Below are 20,661 nucleotides of genomic sequence, written 5' to 3' on the forward strand. Positions count from 1 at the left end.
TTTTTTTCAGATTTGCACAGCATTTTATTATATACCTTGTAAGAAACCAAACTGAAAATATATTAAGATTTTATGATAACATTACCAACCTCAATACATTTTAGTATTGTATGTTTTCTGGGGCATACCAACAGTAGTAACAGTATGTACCAAACACTAGCTTGTGGTATAAATACATTTAAAAGAACAAAATTCATCCTTCATTGGCAGAAGTGTTCATGATGGTTGCCTATTCAGGCTTATATTTTGGCTTTTAAATTTTTAAAATTTTAATGGCAAATAATAGTTATATATTATATATATTGTTGATTACTGAATGATGTGTTTAATTTTTAATTGTCAGTAGCTCTTTTCTTTTTTTTTATTAAATTCTTTTATTGGTACATTGTAGGTATACAACACAATTACATTTCTCATTGGGAATTGTACCTTTACATAATGCATCTTGGTTCATAGCAGCGCAGTTTGTAATAGCTAAAACTTGGAGACAGCCCAAATGCCCATCAACTGGAGACTGGATAAAGAAAATGTGGTTTTTTTATAGAATGGAGTACTACTCAGCCATAAAAAATGAGAAATTAGAGACATTTATAGCTAAGTGGATGCACATTGAGGTGATACTCTTAAGTGAAATAAATAGGACACACATGAATAAATTCCGAATAGTTTCTCTGGTGTGAGAAACTGAAAGTGTAAATAAGGACTAAGTATGTAATAGGTAATGTGAAATAGGAAGAAAAGGGGCAAAGGGGAAGGAAGTGGAAGGGCTAGAGGAAAGGATAGAAGGGAATGGGATTAATATGAGAAAATGGAAAAATAGGAACAAAATCTTTGTAAATAGGGAGGAATGGAGGGATTGAAGGGAGGGCTGGGCAAGGGTGAAAAATAAGAACCAAGAGTGACTATGTAAAGGTGCAAATTTCCAATGATGAATGTCATTATATTGTATACCTAAAATGTACCAATGATTAGAATGAATAATCGATAATGCAAAATAGGAAGAAAAGGTCCAAAGGGGTAGGGGTAGTGGGAGGGGCAGGGGAAAGGAAAGAAGGGAAAGGAAAAATGCTGAGAAATGGAAAAAATGGAAATAAAGTGTTTGTAAATAGGGAATGGTGGAGGGGGTGAAGGGAGGGCTAGGAATGGGGGAAAAATGAGAAATATCTTCCTTTATATCAACAGTCTTCCTACTCTTAAAGGTTCTGAAAATGATAAGATAGGGTAAACTTTTTTGGTGACAGCTTTTGTGAGGGAGGAAAGTCTATTTTCCCAGAGTTAGCTTATTATGAAAGCCAGGTACATTCACCAAGACCTAAACACCTGCGTGGCAAGACAGAACTGAGCTTGGCAGTCATAATTGTGTATAAATTATTACTGCCAACTGGCTGCCTCCATGGTTGTTTGCAGTAGAGTACCACGCTTACAGGTGGCCGCACTACGAGGTAGTTTAAGAATGTGAAGGGAAGACAAGTTCCACATGAGTAATGCCTCAGAATCTGGATGGAAGAAATAAGTGGGAGCTAGGGGTGAGGAGTCTGATCCTAGTGGAACCTGGTAGAACATGTTGGCTTTGAGCTTAAGAAAAGCATATAATATAGGTTTTGGAGGTAGTGATAGTCAGATAAAAAAAATATATAAATCATTAAATGCTGTTGTCTCTGGATCCCTGGAGCCCTAGAGTCACATTTATATAATAAACATCATGTCATTAGGTCTAAAGGTACAGTTTATGTTCTAAAATAAATGTTGAGGGGCTGGGGATATAGCCCAGTGGTACACGCATGAAAACCCCAGGTTTTCTCCCTAGCACCAAAAACAAATAAAAGTTGAGAAAATGTATGTATGAAATTATCTAATGTTGAGAAAGACACTGCAGGTATAGCATATTTTATCATTTTTGTTTGTTTTTTGAGTCAGGATCTTGCTTTTTTGTTCAGGCTGGCCTGTAATTTGCAGTGATTTTCCTGTCTCAGCCTCTGGAATGTTTAAGAAAGTTACACAAACTAAGTGTGCTGACGCATACCTTTTAATCCCAACACTTGGGAGGCTGGAGCAGGGGGATCTCAAGTTCAAGACCAACCTGGGATATATAGCAAGTTCAAGCCCAGGGTGGATGACATAGGGCAGTTCTATTCTCCTGATGGTGGTAAACCTAAGACACTCGTGCTGCAGCAGGCTGTATCACTGAATGCTCTAAAAGGCTCACCATCCCTGACATAAGGTGATCTTGTCTCAAAAAACCAAAGAAGAGTTAAACAAAATGTTTTTAATGTAACCAATGAAAAGGTCTGGGAACCCAAAATAGGATTCTAGTGTTTTTGATATTGAAAGAAATAAGGTCAGTGATAAAGAAGATGTGGGTTTTTTATAAAATGGAGTACTACTCAGCCATAAAGAACGAGAAACTAGAGTCATTTATAGCTAAATGGATGTATATTGAGGCCATATTCTCAGGTGAAATAAATAGGACACACGTGTGTAAATACCGAATAGTTTCTCTAGTATGAGAAACTCAAAGTGTAAATAAGGGTTAAAATGATTAAAATGAATAATTGATAATTTGAAATAGGAAGAAAAGTCCAAAGGGGTAGGGGTGATGGGAGGGGAAGGGGAAAGGAAAGAAGGGAAAGGAAAAATTATAAGAAAAGGAAAAAAAAATGGAAGTGAAGTTTGTGTAAATAGGGAAGGGTGGAGGGGGTGAAGGGCGCACAGGTAATGGGGAAAAAAAATAAGAACCAAGATACATCATGTACAGGTACAAGCACCCAATGACAAATGTAAACGTATTGTATACCTAAAATGTACCAGTAAAAGAACTTAAGAATAAAAAAAAAAGAAAGTCAGTGAGAGTCCATAAAAAACCATAATTAGGGCTGGGGATGTAGCTCAGCGGTGCTGCACCTGGCTGGCAAATACAAGGTCCTGAGTTCCATCCCCGGTACTGAGAAAAAATAAATAAATAATCAAATTTATGTAACAATTTTAAAAATTCTCCTTTGTTTTTGGTACTGGGAATTAAACTCAGGACCTTGCGCTCATCAGGCAGGTGCAGCACCACTGAGCGCTAAATCCCTGGCCCTTTTTGTTACTTTTTTGAGATAGGGTCTCACTATGTAGTTCAGTCTGGCCTTGAACTCACTATGTGTCTTAGGCTCCATGCCAGTGCCAAGTGCTGGGATTGGCATCACCACCAACACCACCCCTGCTAAAATTTTTCTTTTAACACATAATAAATCACCAGAAAATGATCATCTTATGCCCAGATGCTGATCCTGGGATACACAGTTGAGGTAATGCTATAAAATAGAAAAATAGCATTTACATATGAGTGCTACAGTTGATCCTTTGAGGAAGGTGGAGGTTTGGTTATTTTTGTGGTACTGGGGATTGAACTCAGAGCCTTTGGACTAAGGTGTATATATATCCCCAGCCCTTTTAATATTTTATTTTGAGGCAAGATCTCAATAAATTTCCAGGCTGGGCTCAAATTTGGCATCCTCCTGCCTCAGCCTCCCAGAGAGTTGGGATTAAAGGCATGGTTCACCATGCCTTGTAAAGGCGGAGATTTAAAGTTTGTCAAATTTACATCAGTGCCCTAACCCAAGATTAGACCCTTTGTCAGCCTCAGGCTTATAGCTTCTTCCTGTTTTATGGCTGGTGGCCCCTAATGAAAAACAAAACATGAAAAAGCCTGTTTTAAGAGCCAGGTGTAGTGGCACCCACCTGTAATCTCAGCATTCTGGAGGCTGAGGCAGGAGGATTGCTGTGAGTTTGAGGGCAATCTGAATTACAAAGTGAGACTCTGTATTCAAAAAAAAAGCAAAAGAAACCAGTTTATTTGGTAGTATTTAAAGGAAATTTTGATTTCACCATTAGTAAATATTTATTGAGTGCTAGGAGCAGGAATTGGATCAGTTTTCTTTTTTTTTCTTTTTCTTTTTTTTTTTTGGTGCCGGAGGTCAAACTCGGATCCTTGTGCTTGCGCAGCAGGCGGCGAAACCACTGAGCTAAATCCCCGGCCCTGGATCAGTTTTCTTGAGATGTTCCCTGCTTGTGCTGGTGTTTCCCATTTGAGGTCTCTGGCCCGTATTCCGGATGCTTCTATTTGTTTGGAGGTTTTTTTAAGACAGGGTCTCACTATGCAGTTCAGCCTGACCTTGAACTCACCACTATGTAACCAAGGCTGGCCTCGAACTTGCAGTGATCCTCCTGCCTCAGCCTCCTGAGCGCTGGGATTACAGACATGTGCCACCACACCCAGCTCCTGCTGCTTCTGACCATTCCTCTGGTGGATCCTGGGTCATTTATATATTTTTCTTTCCTGCTTATAGTGGTTGGAGACCAGACCTAACAGACAGGTGTGTCCAGTTTGCAAAGCTGGCATCAGCCGAGACAAGGTGATCCCACTCTACGGCAGGGGCAGCACTGGGCAGCAAGACCCCAGGTGAGGACCTGGGATGCATCTCATTCCCATTTCTTCCCTTGGATATGGATTCACTTCCTTTCACCACTCCCTGACCCCATCTTTTACTTATTGTTTGTTGATTACTCAGTTCTGAGGCAGTCTTATCCAAATGGGAGTCAACTGGGAAGGGTCAGGTAGAGAGTGGGGAGGGAATCCCAAGTTGCCATGCGCTGGGCTATAACAGAGTACCCATTATGTGTCATCTTCCAGCAGATAGGCTGTGTGCTGGTCCTAGGGAACCAGCAGTACACATTATGATCACAGGTGTGCAAAGAGCTGTTAAAGACCACTTTTTGCAGCTTGGGGAGCAGGCTGTATAGCTGGAGAGACTCCAAGGAGTGGGGCTGCTGCAACAGTGATATATAAAGTATAAGTGGACAGGGAATAAGGACTGGGTGGCTTTGTCGAGATTGGAATTTCTAGAAATGAAGATCTTGGTGGGTCTAGCATTTTACAAGCACATATACCAAGAGCCATTCATAGTCTGGGACCCTCAACTTCTCCAAAAATGTCTCTTCCCTTCTCCCACCCCACCCCAGCATGCCCTGTACCTGAGATAGAGTGGACTTTTATTAAATAGACTTGCCTTTTTACATTCATCAGCCTTTGTATTTGCTCTCTGCTCTGTCTCTTCTATCTTCCTTCTGTAGTCCTGCTGAAATCACTGTCCACTGCCCACCTCCTCCTAACTTAACCCTGTCTTTTATGATCAGCCCCAAAGTCACTGCCACACTGTTCATAATTTTCCACACTGCCTTGTGACTGCTCATATGCCCCTTGAAACTATCATTACCTCAAGAGTAGGATCTATCACCAATCTTACTATTGGTAGCATCCTGCCTAGTGTCAGATATGTAATAAGCCCTCAGCCTAGCATTTGTGAGATGAGTGATCAGAGAGGATGTGACCCAGAGGCAAAAAGAATAGCTTGGAGTACTTGCTCAAGCATAATGAGAGATAAAGCTAAAATTAATAGGGGCAGATCGAAGCGGCACCCTGGATTTCAACCCCCTCAACTGGCAGTCCATCCTCTGTTTCAGTTGAGATTTGAGATTTCTGACATCCATAATCCCAGTATCATACAGGCACAGGGAAAGCAACTGGCCATCATTCATAACCATTCTGGGCCAGTATGTCTGTGAGAAGTAGGCTGTAGTGCAACCTGATGAGTATCTCATAACAAGCTGATTTTCTCCCTGGTTTACTGTACAGTGGTGGAAAGCAATTGCAGGTAGAATAAAGAGTTAGAATTTGGTTTAATTCAGCATTAGTTTATATGCTGGGCAGGAAAGGGGGCCCTGATCCTCTTAGTAAAGAGTTCTCAATTTCTACAGGAGCAACTCAAGACATTTTGCAGTGGACTAACTACACCATTTCTTTTTAGAGAGAAGACACCTCCTCGTCCTCAAGGCCAGAGGCCAGAGCCAGAGAATAGAGGGGTGAGAAACATTCTAGGAGAAGATTTTAGAAATGAGTCCATGGCTTAAGTTTCCCGGTTGACCCTATAGTTTTTCTCTTTGATTATAGAAGTAAAGAAATACTTGGAAATACAGAAAAGAAAAAATGACAGGGTGAAATCATTTATATCCACACTATTCAGAGATTACCATTGGAAGCATTTTGATCTATTTTCTCTCCCATTTTTCTATCTTTTCTTTTTCCTTTTTTTTTCTCTTTTTACTTTATAAAATAAAGAGTTGTTGGGCCAGGGATTTAGCTCAGTGGTTCTGCTGCCTGCCTCCCAAGCAGAAGGTCCCGAGTTCAATCCCCAGTACCAACAAATAAAAAAGAGTTGTTTGGGTCCTGCCTATTTTTCTATAATCTTTTGTTTGTTTTTTCAGACAAGGTCTCACTATGCAATTCAGGCTGGCTCAAACTTGCTGGCTGCAATCCTCCTACCTAAGCCTCCTGAGTGCTGGGATTACAGATGTGCACCACCACAACCAGCTTTATTTTTCTATAATCTTATATACATACTGATTGTATTGATTTATGTGTTTATTGACATGTGTTTACATATTTTTTCTTCAATATATGCCGTCTATTTTGTAACTCTTAAAATTTCATATACTCTACAAGTAGCGTCTTCTGTGTACTGAGCATTCTAGGCCGTGGCAATTTTTCAGTGAACAAAGCAAAGATACTTGCTTCTGGGAGTTTATACTCTCAAAATGGAGAATTTCAACATAGCTTGAATTTTAATGAAGCTATATTGTGAGTAATATTTTATTTAGTAGTTGGTTAGTATTCAGTTGTATGGACTGAATATTATTTAATCCTTTGTTAGATATTTTGCTGTTTCCTTTTTTTTATTTTGTTGTTGTTGTTGTTGTTGTTTTTAAGAGTAGGAAAAGAGAAAGATAGCTTCTGTCTAAGAGAGACAGAAAAGGGACCAGAAAATGGGTTGCCTCTTGTTTTGCTTTTTGAGACTGGATCTTGCTATGTTTTCCAGGCTAGCCTTGAACTCACTGTGTGCCCCAGGCTGGCCTCAAATTCAGGTGATCCTCTCACCTCAGCCTCCCAAGTACTGGGATTACAGACTTTTTTTGTATTTTTTAAAAATACTTTAATGAACTTAAAACTTTTGAGCAGATTCATCATTATTTAATTAGGATAAATTCTTAAATTATTGGCTCAGATTTTGCACATTTAAATCAGACATTAATCTTTAAAAGCCAGTTTTTTAACTGGGTGTGGTAACACATGCCTGCAATCCCAGTGCTTGGGAAGCTGAGGCAGAAGATTGCAAGTTAGAGGCCAGCCTGCTCTACCATAGCAAGACTGTCTCAAAACAGATCAAACAGTGCTTAGCCTGGTATGGTGGTACACTGTAATTCAGCGTTCTGGGAGCCTTAGACATGGGGATCACAAATTTGAGCCTAACTTGGGCAGTTTAACCACTTAACAAGACCTGTCTCAAAAAAATTTTTTTTAAAAGGCTGGGGATGTAGCTCAGTACAAAGGCTCTGGGGTTTGATTCATAATACCACACAAAAAATAAAATAAATTCAAGACAGGCCAGGACTACATAGCAAGGCCCTGTCTCAAAGGGAAAAGAAAAATTTTCTTGTTTAAATGTTGACGAAATTTTAAAATATTTACCCAACCGGGGATTTAGCTCAGTGGTTCCGCTGCCTGCCTCCAAAGCACAAGGTCCCGAGTTCGATCCCCATACCAAAAAAAAAAAAGTAAAATATTTACCCAAACTGCTGGAATCCTATCACAAAGTATATTCTTATTTCTCTTTGTTCTTTTCATCTACATATCATGTATTTGTTTTTACAGTTTTCAAGTTTTTGTTTTGTTTTGGTGGTACCAAAGTTTGAAACCAAAGCATTTGCACTGAGTTACATCCCCAGCCTCTTTTTTTATTTTAAAACAGGATCTTACTAAATTTTATTCTAAGTTGTGTGTGTGTGGGGGGGGTGATCTTGAACTTGTGATCCTTTTGCCTCAGCCACCCAAAATACTTGGATTACAGGACGTGTATTCATATTTTTACATAGTCATCACCATTCTATTTGCTGCTTTCAAATTTAATTTTGGCAATATTTTCCATGATACTCTGAAATGTCCTTTTTATTATTTTTAAAAGGCTATGTATTCCATTGAAATTAGATGCATTATAATTTAGATTTTTGTCATTGAAGGACTTTTATTTTTAAATAGTCTTGCTATGTAGTTAAGGCTGGTTTTAAACTCACTATGTAGTCTAGGCTGGCCTTGAACTCTCCTGCCTCAGCCTCGAAAGTGCTGGGATTATAGGGGTGAGCCATCACACCTAGCTGAAAGACTTTTAGTTGCTTTCAGATTTTCCTCTTTAAATAATACTATAGTAATGGGCCAGGGATTTAGCTCAGTGGTGCCACGCCTGTCTGGCAAGTGCAAGGTCATGAGTTCAATTCCCAGTACCAAAAAGAAAAATAATAATAATACTATAATGACAGTCTTTACAATATATACCCCCTCCCTTCGGTACCAGGGATCAAACTCAGGACCTTGCACTTGCGAGGCAGATGTGCCACTGAGCTAAATCCCTGGCCCTCCATACATTTTTTTCTTATTTGAATTATCTTATTCCTTAGAATTCCCACCAATAGGATATTTTTTTCTTGGTATCGGGGATCAAATTCAGGGCCTTGGGCCAGGGATTTAGTTCAGTGGTTTCGCCGCCTGCTGCGCAAGTGCAAGGACCCGAGTTCGATCCCCAGTACAAAAAAAAAAAAAAAAAAATTCAGGGCCTTGCACTTGCCAGTCAGGCACTGTGCTGCTGAGCTACAACCCCAGCCAGCAGTAGAATTATTAAATCAGAGATCTTGATGAAAATTGAGGGCGTCTTCTCCAAATTGCCCTTAATAATATTAGCATTGGACACTTGTTGAATGGTTCTTATATGTTTTAAAAGCCTTATGTACATGATCTTATTTAAACATCACACCAACTCATTTAACAGAAGAGGAAACTGAACCCCAGATAGATGAAGTGTACAGGTTCATAGACAGTGCTGAAACCTAGATCTGGCTAATGTTGAAGTCTCTGCTCTTGACTTACAGGCAAGAATTCTTGAACTTGTCAATCTGGTTTCGCTTGGAGCACTAGCAATGAATAGACATTAAAGGCCCTAGGAAACCAGAGGCCCTGGTCTGAATGACTATGGGGCACCCCCCTAGTTTTCATAAGCACCTACAACCACTAGTGATGCTTTTTGCACGCTCTGCTCCAGAAACACCAAATATGAGGACTTGTGAGATTATACTGATGTGTTGCCAGAAAGGAAGCAAGAAGTCAGTCAGTCCTTAGGATGGCACTGAATGAAACTCTGGCTCCTGATGAAACAATTGCACCTTTCCCAGTAAGGCAGCTTCTGTACTGAGGACATGGAAACCAGTTGTTTTTCTTCCCTGTAGGTTTGCCTTCTTACTAAATCATCTATTAAGCTTTATAAGTGGTGTGCCCAGCAAGAAGTTTGGAGCCAGATGCTAGGCTGCTTACCACAGGACCAGGAGCGGCCACTTATAAAAGATTCACAAATGTTAGCTCTTTGTGGAGAACAGTTGGCTTAATGTTTTTTCTTGTTTTTATTATTTCTTTTGTTATTTACTCTAAAGATCTTGCCAGGGATGCAGAGGAAGAGAAAAAAATGTGTACGATGTGCATAGTAATAAAAGACCATGGAGCAGATGTAGTGGCACATGCCTGTAATTCCAGCACTCTGGAGGCTGAAGCAGTAGATTGCAAGTTCAAGGCCAGCCTGGGCAACAAAATAAGACCCTGTCTCAAAAAACAAACAAAAAGAGCATAGGTTTTCAGATCAAATTGATCTGTTTGTTTATTTTTCAGTACTACTGGGGATAGAAAACCCAGGGCCATCAGGACACTATCATTTGCAGAAATCTACTAATAATATGGGATGAGATGAGTATTTTCTTCTGTTTTCTTTATTTTAGTGGTTGATTACATATACATTTGTAAAATTATATTTAAAATAATATTTTACAATTGTTTTTCCATTTTCACATTTCATGAAACAGTTTAAGCTTTTCTTATAGATGATTCCTATCCAAAAATTTAAAAACCCGGGGCCTTCACACTAAGCTACATCCCCAGCCCGCCCGCCCTTCCTTCCTTCCTTCCTTTCTTTCTTTCTTTCTTTCTTTTTCTTTCTTTCTTTCCCAAGGATCAAACTCAGGACCTTTGTGCTTACAAAGCCGTCACAGTGCCACTGAGCTAAATTCCCAGTCCCCCAGCCCTTTTTTTCCCTGAGAACAGGGTCTTGTTAAATGGCAAAGTTGCCCGGTCTGACCTTGAACTTGCAATCCTCCTGCCTCAGCTGCCCAGAGTACTGAGATTATAGGCATGTGCTGCTTACCCTAGTTTTAGATTGAAACATTACCCCTTGATGGATTTATTTCACCCTTCCAATCCTGAGTTTGGTCATGTATAAAATGCAGATGATGCAAGAATTAAACATGATTTGTTTAGCACAGTGTTTTAACACTATGCCAAGGGTCAGAGTTCGCACTTAGTAAAAGGGGATTTTTTTTTTTTTTTTGAGACAGGGTCCCACTGTGAATTCCTAGTGATCCTCCTGCCTCAGCCTCCCGAGTGCTAGGAATACAGGCATGTGCCACCACACCCAGTGGGAATTATTTATTCAAAATATGATTGTTCTTAATTCTTTTTATGTGAAAGATGATGTGGTGAAATGTGCAGGAAAAAAACAGAAGATGAGGGGCCGGGGATTTAGCTCAGTGGTTCCTCTGCCTGCCTCCCAAGTGCAAGGTCCCAAGTTCAATCCCCAGTACCAAAAAAAAAAAAACAGAGGATGATATACCAAACTGCTGACTGGTTATTTGGGAGTTCTGGAGGTGTGGCTGTGAGATCAGAGGATGAATAAGGAAACTTTTGACTTTCTTAGTTATTCTTATAATATGTGAATTTCTTATAACAAGCATATATTACTTTTATAATAAATTATACTGTTTTATATTTTTTAAACTATGTAACAAAGCTGAGTGTTGGATGACTGTAATCCCAGCACTCAGGAGGCTGAGGCAGGAGGATCGAAGCAAGTTTGAGGCCTACCTGGGCTACATAGTGAGTTCAAGGCAAGCCTGAACTAAATAGTGAGACCCTGTCTCAAAAAAAAAAAAACCCAAGGTCCCAAGTTTGATCCCTGGTACTGGAAAAAAATAAAAATAAAAAATAAAAGCTGGGGATGTAGCTCAGTGGCACTGCACCTGCCTGGCAAGTGCAAGGTCACTGAGCCCAATCCCTGGTACCAAAAAAAAATGTAAATTAAAATAAAATAAAATTCTGTGTAACAGTAGTAAAAATATAGTTCAAAACTATTTACCCCAGGCCAGGGATTTAGCTCAGTGGTTCTGGCACCTGCCTCACAAGCGCAAGGTCCCGAGTTAGATCCCTGGTACCAAAAAATATATATATAATATATATATATATATTTATCCATATCTTGTCCACATACCTATATGTTGTCATAGACTTGGGGGGTTTTTGTTGGTTTTGTTTTTGCTTTTGGTTATTTGTTTTGGTTTTAGAGTTGTTTGGTTGATTGGTTTTTGAGATAAGGTCCCTCTGTGTAGTTTAGGCTGGCCTGAAACTTACAGCAATCCTTCTACCTCAGCCTCTCAAGTAGTGGGATTACAGACATGTGCTACCACACCTGGCTGCTGTTGTCATAGACTTGTGAAGAGGGTTTTCAGATAGTTTTGTCTGATAACTTGATCGCAAGAGTTTTTCTGTTTTGTTACATTAAGTCAGCAATAGTGGTCTTTGGAGAGCATGTTATCAAGATTATTGTCATGACCTCCACTGTTGGCCAGTTAGAGTTCCACCATTTTTGCTATTGTGGATAATGTGTAATTTATTTTGATGCTCCCTTGTAATTGGGCATGGGAGTCATTGCAATTGTATGTTATAAGGCATCTAGGAAATTTTACTGGCTAATATGAAAATAGAACCTCAAGCCTTAAAATCCTGACTTTCATGAGCCGTATTTCACTGTTGGTCAGAGGTTGTCCTTTCTTCTCTATTCACAGCTCTGGCTTGGAGCTAAGGCTAGAAGGGCAGAGGGTCCTTCAGAGGTCCTCTGCTGTGGGGCCTAGATGGAAAAGCTGACCCCTATACCTGAAACAGGTGGCAGAGGATAGAAAGGCAAGGTGGGTACCACATCCAATATGATATATAAGATGTATCATGTTAAACTGGGTGTGGTGGCACACACCTGAAATCTCAGATAGTCAGGAGGCTGAGGCAGGAGGATCACAAATTTGAGCCCAGCCTGGGCTACTTAGGAAAACCCTGTCTTTTTTTTTTTGGTACCAGGGATCGAACTCCAGTCCTTGCGCTTGCTCAGCAGGCAGTGAAACCACTGAGCTAAATCCCCGGGCAACTCTGTCTTAAAATAATTAAAACAAAAAAGGCTGAGAGTGTAGCTCAGGGGTAGAGTGCACACACAGAGAAAGTGTCAAGTTTGACAGGGGCAGGGGGAATGCTTATTTTTCCTCTTATTTGCATTTCTTTCACACAGGGATTTCAAGGATTTGGATTTGGAGATGGTGGCTTCCAGATGTCTTTTGGAATTGGGGCATTTCCCTTTGGTATATTTGCCACAGCATTTAACATAAATGATGGGCGGCCTCCACCAGGTAAGCCCTATTTCCTTGAGAAATCAAGAAGATATTTGAGTAATCCTATTTGAAAACTCCTTGGAATTCAGCAGTATATAAGTTACAGATAATTGTTACTACATGGATAATGAACCTTCCAAAATGTCATTTATTTGTTTGTTTGTTTGTTTTTTGAGACAGGGTCTTGCTGTGCAGTTCAGGCTAACCTTGAACTCACTATGCTTGAACTCCGAATTCATGACATCTTCCTGCCTCAGCCTCCCAATTGCAAGAATTATAGGCATGCACCACCACACTTGGCCAAAATGTCTTAAACTCTTTTCAGATTACTGGTAGTCCTGCTGATGATAATTGAGCACTTACAAAGTCTTAGGCACATTTTGGATGTTTTCCATTCCAAACTGAAGAAATCATCACAGCCACCCTGTGGACACATGTGCATTTGGCTCTCTTTTACAGATCAGAAAATACTTAGTAGTTTATCCGAGACATGTTCTATTTAACTGATACTGTTTGAGGAAAAACCTAGTTCTTCACATATGCACTACCCCCCAGTTTGACCATTTTTGGACAGAGAGGGGTGAGGTGACCCACGAGGAGTCAGGCCCTCTCTGTTCTCTGGCTTCTATTGAGCTTCCTTTAGAACACAGTGTGGGCTGATCCCAAGCCTCAAGCCATTTGGGAACCATGCTTATGTCTGCCATCTGCTGTTGCATTTCTCCCTCCAGCTGATTGATAGTGCCAGCTGCATTCAGAGGTGAGCAGGGCAACAAGGTATGTGCCCTGGTCAGTTGAACTCTGCTTGCCCTCATTGGAGCCCCATGTGCACTGGGCTTGGTGTGGGTTACAGAAGTGAACAGGGTGTAAGTCTGGTCAGAAGCTTATGTTCTAGAGATGGTAACCTGCTCAGAGGTTATCTCAGTTGTTTTCTGCCCCACCTTGGTCCTTGACATGTCATGGGCAATTATTAAGTCCTTATTGACTGCCTTCCTGCGTGAATTCATCAAAGGACCCAGCAGGGACTGCAGTATAGGACCAAGAGATACTGGGAGCATCCTCCCTCATCTAATTTTCTACCTGAAAAATTTCTCCTATGTTTACATGTTGCTTTCTCAGAGGAGACTGCAAAGGACAGGATACACTCCATCCTAAAGGAAGGACAATTCCCTGCAGAGGCAACTTGTTTGGTGGCTTGCTTCCTTCTAGCCTGGTCCAAGCCTTGCCCTAGATTTCCCATGTAGTCCCACTGCCAGGCTACACTCTGGGTCTTCCTTTTTTTTCCTCTATAACAATCACAGTTTTCCTTTGTAGTGCTTGGTACAAGGCATCCTAGATGTGGATTCCCTCTTTCCCTCAAACTCAGGACAGGAAGCTGTAAATGGTAGCTTTTCTCAATACAGAGGCTAGTGGAGACTTTGTTTTACTTCTTCCTTGTTATAAGATGTCTGGGCCCTAGTTTTCTTCTGGAAAAGGAAGGCATGGAGCACTCTGGGAACAGTTGTGTGGAGAGGCAAGAGAAGACCCTCTGCATCTCTGCCACTGTCTCAGGAGCCTGGGCACTGCAGATCACATACATACTGCTGCATAAGCAAAATTGGAATAATATCTACCAGTTAATAATGTATACAAAGCAGCACAGAGAAGATACATAACCAACAATAGCTTTTCTTTTACTATTTCCTGCTAATCAACTTATCTTTTTGCATATGCCAGCCAGGGTAGCCTTTCAGGATAAATTGGAGACCCTTTCCTCATTGTTACATTGTTCCACATATTTTTGTTTTGCCTCCTATTATTTGAATTTTTAGTGTACATATTTAGAAATGAAGATTGATACTCTTAGCTTCCCTTCATAGCTATAACCTTCTGACATTTTCTCCCTACTGTCTCTCTAGCTGTCCCTGGGACACCTCAATATGCAGATGAGCAGTTCCTGTCACGCCTCTTCCTGTTTGTGGCCCTCGTGATCATGTTCTGGCTCCTGATCGCCTAATGCCAGGCTTCTGTCTGCATCTACAGCAGAGCCTCTGGACTGGTGATGTGCAACCCTCAAGCCTGATATTTGGCTTCCAGGCTAATTCTGAGCATAGGAGTCAGTGGGGTCAATAACACTTCAAGGAGTCTAGCTTCTCCTACAGAGTTTGGAGCTCAATAACCAGTTGGCGAGGAGCCCCAAGTATCGCCACTGCTATAAACACCCTTCTGTAACCTCAGGCTCTGGTGTTGAGTTCTCTGTCATGGATGGCAGCATGAAATCCTGTTCCAGCCAATTCAGCAGGTCCTGACTGCACAGAGAAGAGGTGGGAAGAAAATTTCACCTGAGTTTTATATCACAAAAACAAAGGATGAACCAAATGGTATTTATGGACACTTACTTTCATCTCTTTAAATACCCCTTGGTAACTAGCCTCTGTAGCCAGTGGGGCTCCTCATACAGAGAGATTCCTCTTCCAGATCCTCTGTCCTCACTGTCACATTGTTTCACATGTTTTTATTTTGCCTCCTATTAGGTTTTGGCAAGCTTTTTAGTGTAGAGAATTCTGTTATAAAGAAATGAAGTGCTCCTCAGTCCTCTTTCCTCCTCCTCGTCTTAGCAGAGACCCAAAATATTGCTTTCCCAGGAAGATTATAATTACAGCAGCTAAAGCCACTTCATTAATTCACCAGAGACCCAAGGATCATTTATTGGCTCAGCTCTGGGCCTTGCTCAGCATTTTTGATCCTAGAGAGCAGCTTGAATGACCTGGTTTCCTGTATAGATTGTCCTCGGTAAGGACATGTGACTTCACTCACAGATTTTCTATCAGCTTTCCCCTCAAAACTATGTTCATCTGCCCTCTCTCCCAAAGGGCAACTGGCATAGACTACTGCTGAAGCTGGGACTGCCTGCTGTCCATTAGGAAAGATCTGGATTTGGGCCCTTGATGGGATTCAAAGCTCTAGTGCAGGAACAACTGAACAAGTAGCCCTGTCCCCTACGCTGCAGAAATTCTGAGTGCATCCTTCCCCAGAGGAAGCTGGAGGCTTTGTCACATGAGCCCAGCTGCATGTAGAAAACCACCAGCCTCAGAAGCCAAGTTGTCCATTATAAAGAGACAGTAAGGGGGGTGACTCACTTGTGACCCTGCTTTTGGTATGGTTTGATAGAATTCCCCCAAAACTCCTTGTATGTGTGCTAAAATTGGGAAAGTGTGTGACACCTGAGCAGGCAACCCCTGATAGTTTGTGAAGCCAGACAGCAGGCCTGGTGAACCTTAGCACAATAATATGATGTGGTCTTCCTTCCTGTGGAATTCAGGGGAAGTTATTCTTCCCAAGCCCTTGATTTCTTTTTTGATTTTACAAGCTTCATCCTGATTGCGAGAGTGTAGTGCCAGGCAGATAGTTTGCCTACTGGGACAGTTCTGGCTTGGTCTACCAGGCTTCATCCTAGAAGTCCAGTTTCTTCCTGGAGACCTCCATGGTGAGGGGAGATGGACTACTTCTGGGGACCTCTTGCTCATCTTGCCAATCCACACCATTCCTGGCTCACCCCCAGCAATAGCCAATAAATAGTGGAGAGCCCCAGCTTTTTCTTTTCCTTTGTACCCCATCCCTTTTCCTTTGTACCTGCTAATACCAGAGTTCAGTGTTTAAAAAATATATAAAGTATTGAATAGGTGGTTGGTTTGCCGAATCCAGTTGGTAAGAATAAGCCAACAGCTTTATAGTGTGCCTGATGGATTTTAAACGTTGGGCCCCCTCAAGAGTGACCCCCCCATATGGGGGGATCAAACTCAGGGCCTTGCACTTTCGAGGCAGGCAGCAGCACCACTGAGCTAAATCCACGGCCCCAGTAGCACTCTTTTTAATCAGCTTCTGAGCCCAAAGTCACAGGGCCCCCTGGATTGTCTGCTCTGATGTTACTCCAGTACAGTGGCCCCATGTAGTGAAGAGAGAGTTAACTTCAGCTAATTGAACCCAGAAGAAAGATTAAAGAAGAGTTGTGGGTAGGAAGGCAAATCATTTGTAATATTTAATGAAATGGAGCCCAGGAGAGCCCCACCAGCAAAAGCATCCCAAGAACTTGTTAGCAAAGCCAGATTGGCCACGTGCCCCAATTGTGAACTTTATAGATCCCAACTCACCCAACCTCTGGAGCAGGAGAGCTGACTTGGGATTGCAGGCCCAGCCCTAACGGAGCCCCCTTCCCCATGCCCTTCTGCAGGCTCCTCACTCCTCTACCAAGGCTGCTTACCTTTCTTTTGTGTCTTCTCCCCCTCTACCCTCTGCCACCCTCATGGACTAGGACGAGGCCCTAACCACAGTCAGAGAATGGCAGTATGTACAGAAGCACACCTTGACCAGTCACTAATTTTCACTGTTGTGAAAGTGTTTTGATTTAGAATTAAATAAATGGTTTTACATTACTGTGAGTTTGGTGTTTGTGTCTGTATCATGAAAAGTGAACAGCTTGGGAGTGGTCACACTGGTCTGGCCCGTAGGAAGCACCTGTGTGACCTTGGTAACCCAGGATGAAAGTCTTCAAACAGCCAATGATAATTAAAGATGAGGTGTGGGCTGGAGGCCTGGCTTCATACACAGCCCTATCCAAGTTGTAACCTGTCTGACACACAGCCCTAGTCCTAACAAGTATGTGGAATTTCTAAGTTTGCAAGCAACATAATGCCCTGTAGGGCCTTTAGTGCAATCACGGGTTATTCCTTGTCAGATATCTGCACATACAATGACAGGACAGGTAGGCCCTCAGCCAAGTCCTGTCCCTGGAGCAGGGGGTGTGCTCTTCCCTGAGGTTCCTCAGTAACAGGGTGTGGTGTGAGATGGAAAATGTTGACATGGTTATGAATCTGGCCCAGCTGCAGGCTTTCAAACACCTGAGAGCTACAGGTTGTCTTCTGAAAAGAGTATTTCTTCCTCTTCTGACCTGAGTGTCAGCAAATTCAAAGTGCCAAGACACAGTGGGAAATACAAAGAGAACTTTAGGAACTTGTGTAAGACTAATAAAAGAGATTTTTATTTTTCAGTGGAAAACAAAAACGCAATAGTAGAATAGAAACTTCCATGTTGCCAGTCACTCAACCCCAATCACCATCAACTCAGGTCTGGTCCTGTTACCTCTACACCATCCTGACTATGCTCCCTCAACCTTTTTTTTTTTCTTTCTTTCTTTTTTTGGTACTGAGAATCAAACTCAGGACCTTGTGCTTTCAAGGCATGCAGCAGAGACACTGAGCTAAATCCCTGGCCCTCTGCTCCCTCAACCTTACCTGGACTCTTTGAAGTAAATCCTAGTCATATGCTATCTGTTAAGAATTTCAGTATGGGGGGCCGGGGAGTTCGATCCCCAGTACCAAAAAAAGAAAACAAGAATTTCAATATGCATCTCAAAGATTTGTAAAAGCTGAGATACTGTAATAACTAAGATACTGTTTACTTAAAAAAATTTAACAGAGGGCCAGGGATTTAGCTCAGTGGTTTTGCCGCCTGCCTCACAAGCTCAAGGTCCCGAGTTTGATCCCCAGTACCAAAAAAATTTAACAGGGCCAGGGATGTAGCTCAGTGGCACCACGCCTGCCTCGCAAGCATAAGGTCCTGAGTTCAATCCCCAGTACCAAAAAAAAATTTAACAGTAAGATGGATATAGTGGTACACTCCTATAATTCTGGCACTCTGGAAGGCTGAGGCAGGAGGATCCCAAATTCGAGCCAAGCCTGGGCAACTTAGCAAGACCTTGTCTCAAAAATATTTAAGAAATAACTGGGGATATAGCTCAGTGCAAAGGCTCTGGGTTCAATCCCCAGTACAAAAAAAAAAAAAAAAATCATACCTAATCATTGTTCAAATTTCCCTGCTTGTCTCATAATATTTTATCTAGTTTGTTTGAATTGAGGTCCATGTTAGCTCCATGAGTATAGTTTGTCTCAAGTTTCTTTTCTGTTAGAGATGGTTTTAAAGAAACCAGGCCATTTGACCTGTTCTTTCCCATCGCCTCAATTCTACTATTTGTATCAACAGTGTTATTTAACAAATTTCTCATATATATGTTTTTCCTGTAAATTTAAGAAATTAGGTGTTAGAGCAAAATGCTTGACCAGATTCAAGCTTGACTTTTTTGCAAGACCATATATGTTTAAGTGATAATATAAACTTGCCACCATCTTATCAGGAGGCATATAATTTTAATGTCTTGTAGTTTCTCTTTGTGATATTAGCACCCTTTAATGATAGCACTGTCACCCTTTAATGATAGCACCCTTTAATGATAGTTCTGCAGTGATGGAGATAGTCTATATTGGAACTATCCAACACAGCAGCCAATAGCCATATGTGTCCATCAGACGCATGAAATGTGGCTAGTGGACTGAGGAACTGAATTTTTCCATAGTTCCATTTCATCTTTTTTTTTCTCCCATCTTAATTTTTTGATACAAGGTCTCACTATGTTCCAGACTGGCCTTGATCTCACAATCCTCCTGCCTCAGACTCCCAGAGTGCTAGGATTACAGACACAAATGTACCATCATGCCTGACTTACCCATTTTTTTTTTTTTTTTTTTTGGTGCTGGGGATCAAACTCGGGTCCTTGCACTTGCGCAGCAAGTGGCGAAACCACTGAGCTAAATCCCCAGCCCATGACTTACCCATCTTAGTAGCCACATGTGGCTACATATTGGACAATGCAAGTTTAGATTAATTCATAGGGATTGCAAAATTATATAATTGGAAGTTAATGTTTTTAGAGAGGAAACTGCACTTCTGGGCAGAGTGAGACAGTAAAATTGCAGAGCATGTGGGGAACTAGAGGTTGGAGAAGCAATAAGGCAGAATGTGCTTGAGAAAAAGTCCCCAAGCGGAGGGAGTAAGGTGAAAAGACTGCAGAGTGAGAGGCCTTGGTTTGCCCTTTAATTTTTCTTTTTGGTACCAGGAATCGAACTCGGATCCTTGCGCTTGTGAAGCAGGCGCGAAACCACTGAGCTAAATCCCTGGCCCCCGCCCTTTAATTTATGGGCACGAGAGGGCTACTGAAGGTTTTTAAGCAGTCAACTGACAGGATACAGAACATTTTTGGAAGATTAATCCATTTTAGGCCAGATGATTCAGGGAAGGAGAGAATAGAAGCCAGAGACTGATTCAGTTTGAAGCAAGTGGAAGTAACAGGGAAGACCCAGATGGGTACCTGTAGCCCAGTATCCTCAGGATGGCAGGACCTTAAGGTAGTTTTCTTTTAAGACACACTATGCTGCCCAGGTTGGCCTCAAACTTCTGGGCTTGGGACTACAGGTGTATTCCACCACCCCGACATGAAGTGGCCTTTAAGATCCTAGGCTCAGGGCCAAGGATTTAGTTCAGTGGTTCCAGCGCCAGCCTTGCAAGGGCAAGGTCCTGAATTAGATCCTCGGTACAAAAAAAAAAAAGATCGTAGGCTCAGATAATTGATTGTGAATCAGCCAGAAGGATCTGGCCTTGGATCCTGACCAAGCTATGGTCAACTGAATAAACTGGGCGGTGACTTTGATGCTAGAAACCCAGTGATTTCACTCCCTGCCCAGGCCTTTCCTACCCTCCAGAAGTCCCTCTTGAGTTAAGTGATTTTGTAGTACAGTGTTAAGTCTACATTGGATGTTATCTCTTGGTTATATAATTTCTGCCGATAGCTATTCCCTCCCTTGACATTTCAACTTGCATTTTCTAAGTTGCCTGAACTTCACTGAGTGGAACTTGGGGGAGTTGGCTATACCTGCTCCTGCTGAGTGAAGAACATGAAGCTGGAGGTGGGGAAGAAGTAGAATGAGGGGCAGGGAGGAAGAAGAGAGGTGTGCCTGGCTGTGGGACAGAGACAGGGAAGACAGGGGATCTTGGTTCCAAGGCTGCTGATGCCTCCATGCCTGGAAAGATATAACTTCTTCCCATAGGCAGGACAGGTGAAATCTCTGTTCCCTTTTTGATAGACATGAAGTGGCTTGTCAGAAGAGTCCCATGGATTCCTGGATTCTTGTCACTTTAATTCAGTGCATAATCTTTTTTTTTTTTTTGTACCGGGGA

General features: G+C 41.7%; 1 protein-coding gene across 1 annotated transcript in view; it reads left to right on the forward strand.

The window, feature by feature from the left end:
- Positions 1 to 17,033, forward strand: part of Rnf185 (ring finger protein 185) — a 52,214-nt gene extending 35,181 nt beyond the window's left edge. The window contains exons 4-7 of the mRNA XM_004843475.3: positions 4,332 to 4,444; positions 5,850 to 5,904; positions 12,519 to 12,636; positions 14,514 to 17,033. Of these exons, the coding sequence (XP_004843532.1) occupies positions 4,332 to 4,444; positions 5,850 to 5,904; positions 12,519 to 12,636; positions 14,514 to 14,611 (384 nt within the window). The 3' untranslated portion in view covers positions 14,612 to 17,033. The remainder of the gene's footprint in view (positions 1 to 4,331; positions 4,445 to 5,849; positions 5,905 to 12,518; positions 12,637 to 14,513) is intronic.
- Positions 17,034 to 20,661: the final 3,628 nt, after the last annotated feature.

Source organism: Heterocephalus glaber, unplaced genomic scaffold (genome assembly GCF_053883595.1).
Source record: "Heterocephalus glaber isolate CG9 unplaced genomic scaffold, H.glaber_assembly_v1.0 deba00001687, whole genome shotgun sequence".
NCBI classification, from domain to species: domain Eukaryota; kingdom Metazoa; phylum Chordata; class Mammalia; order Rodentia; family Bathyergidae; genus Heterocephalus; species Heterocephalus glaber.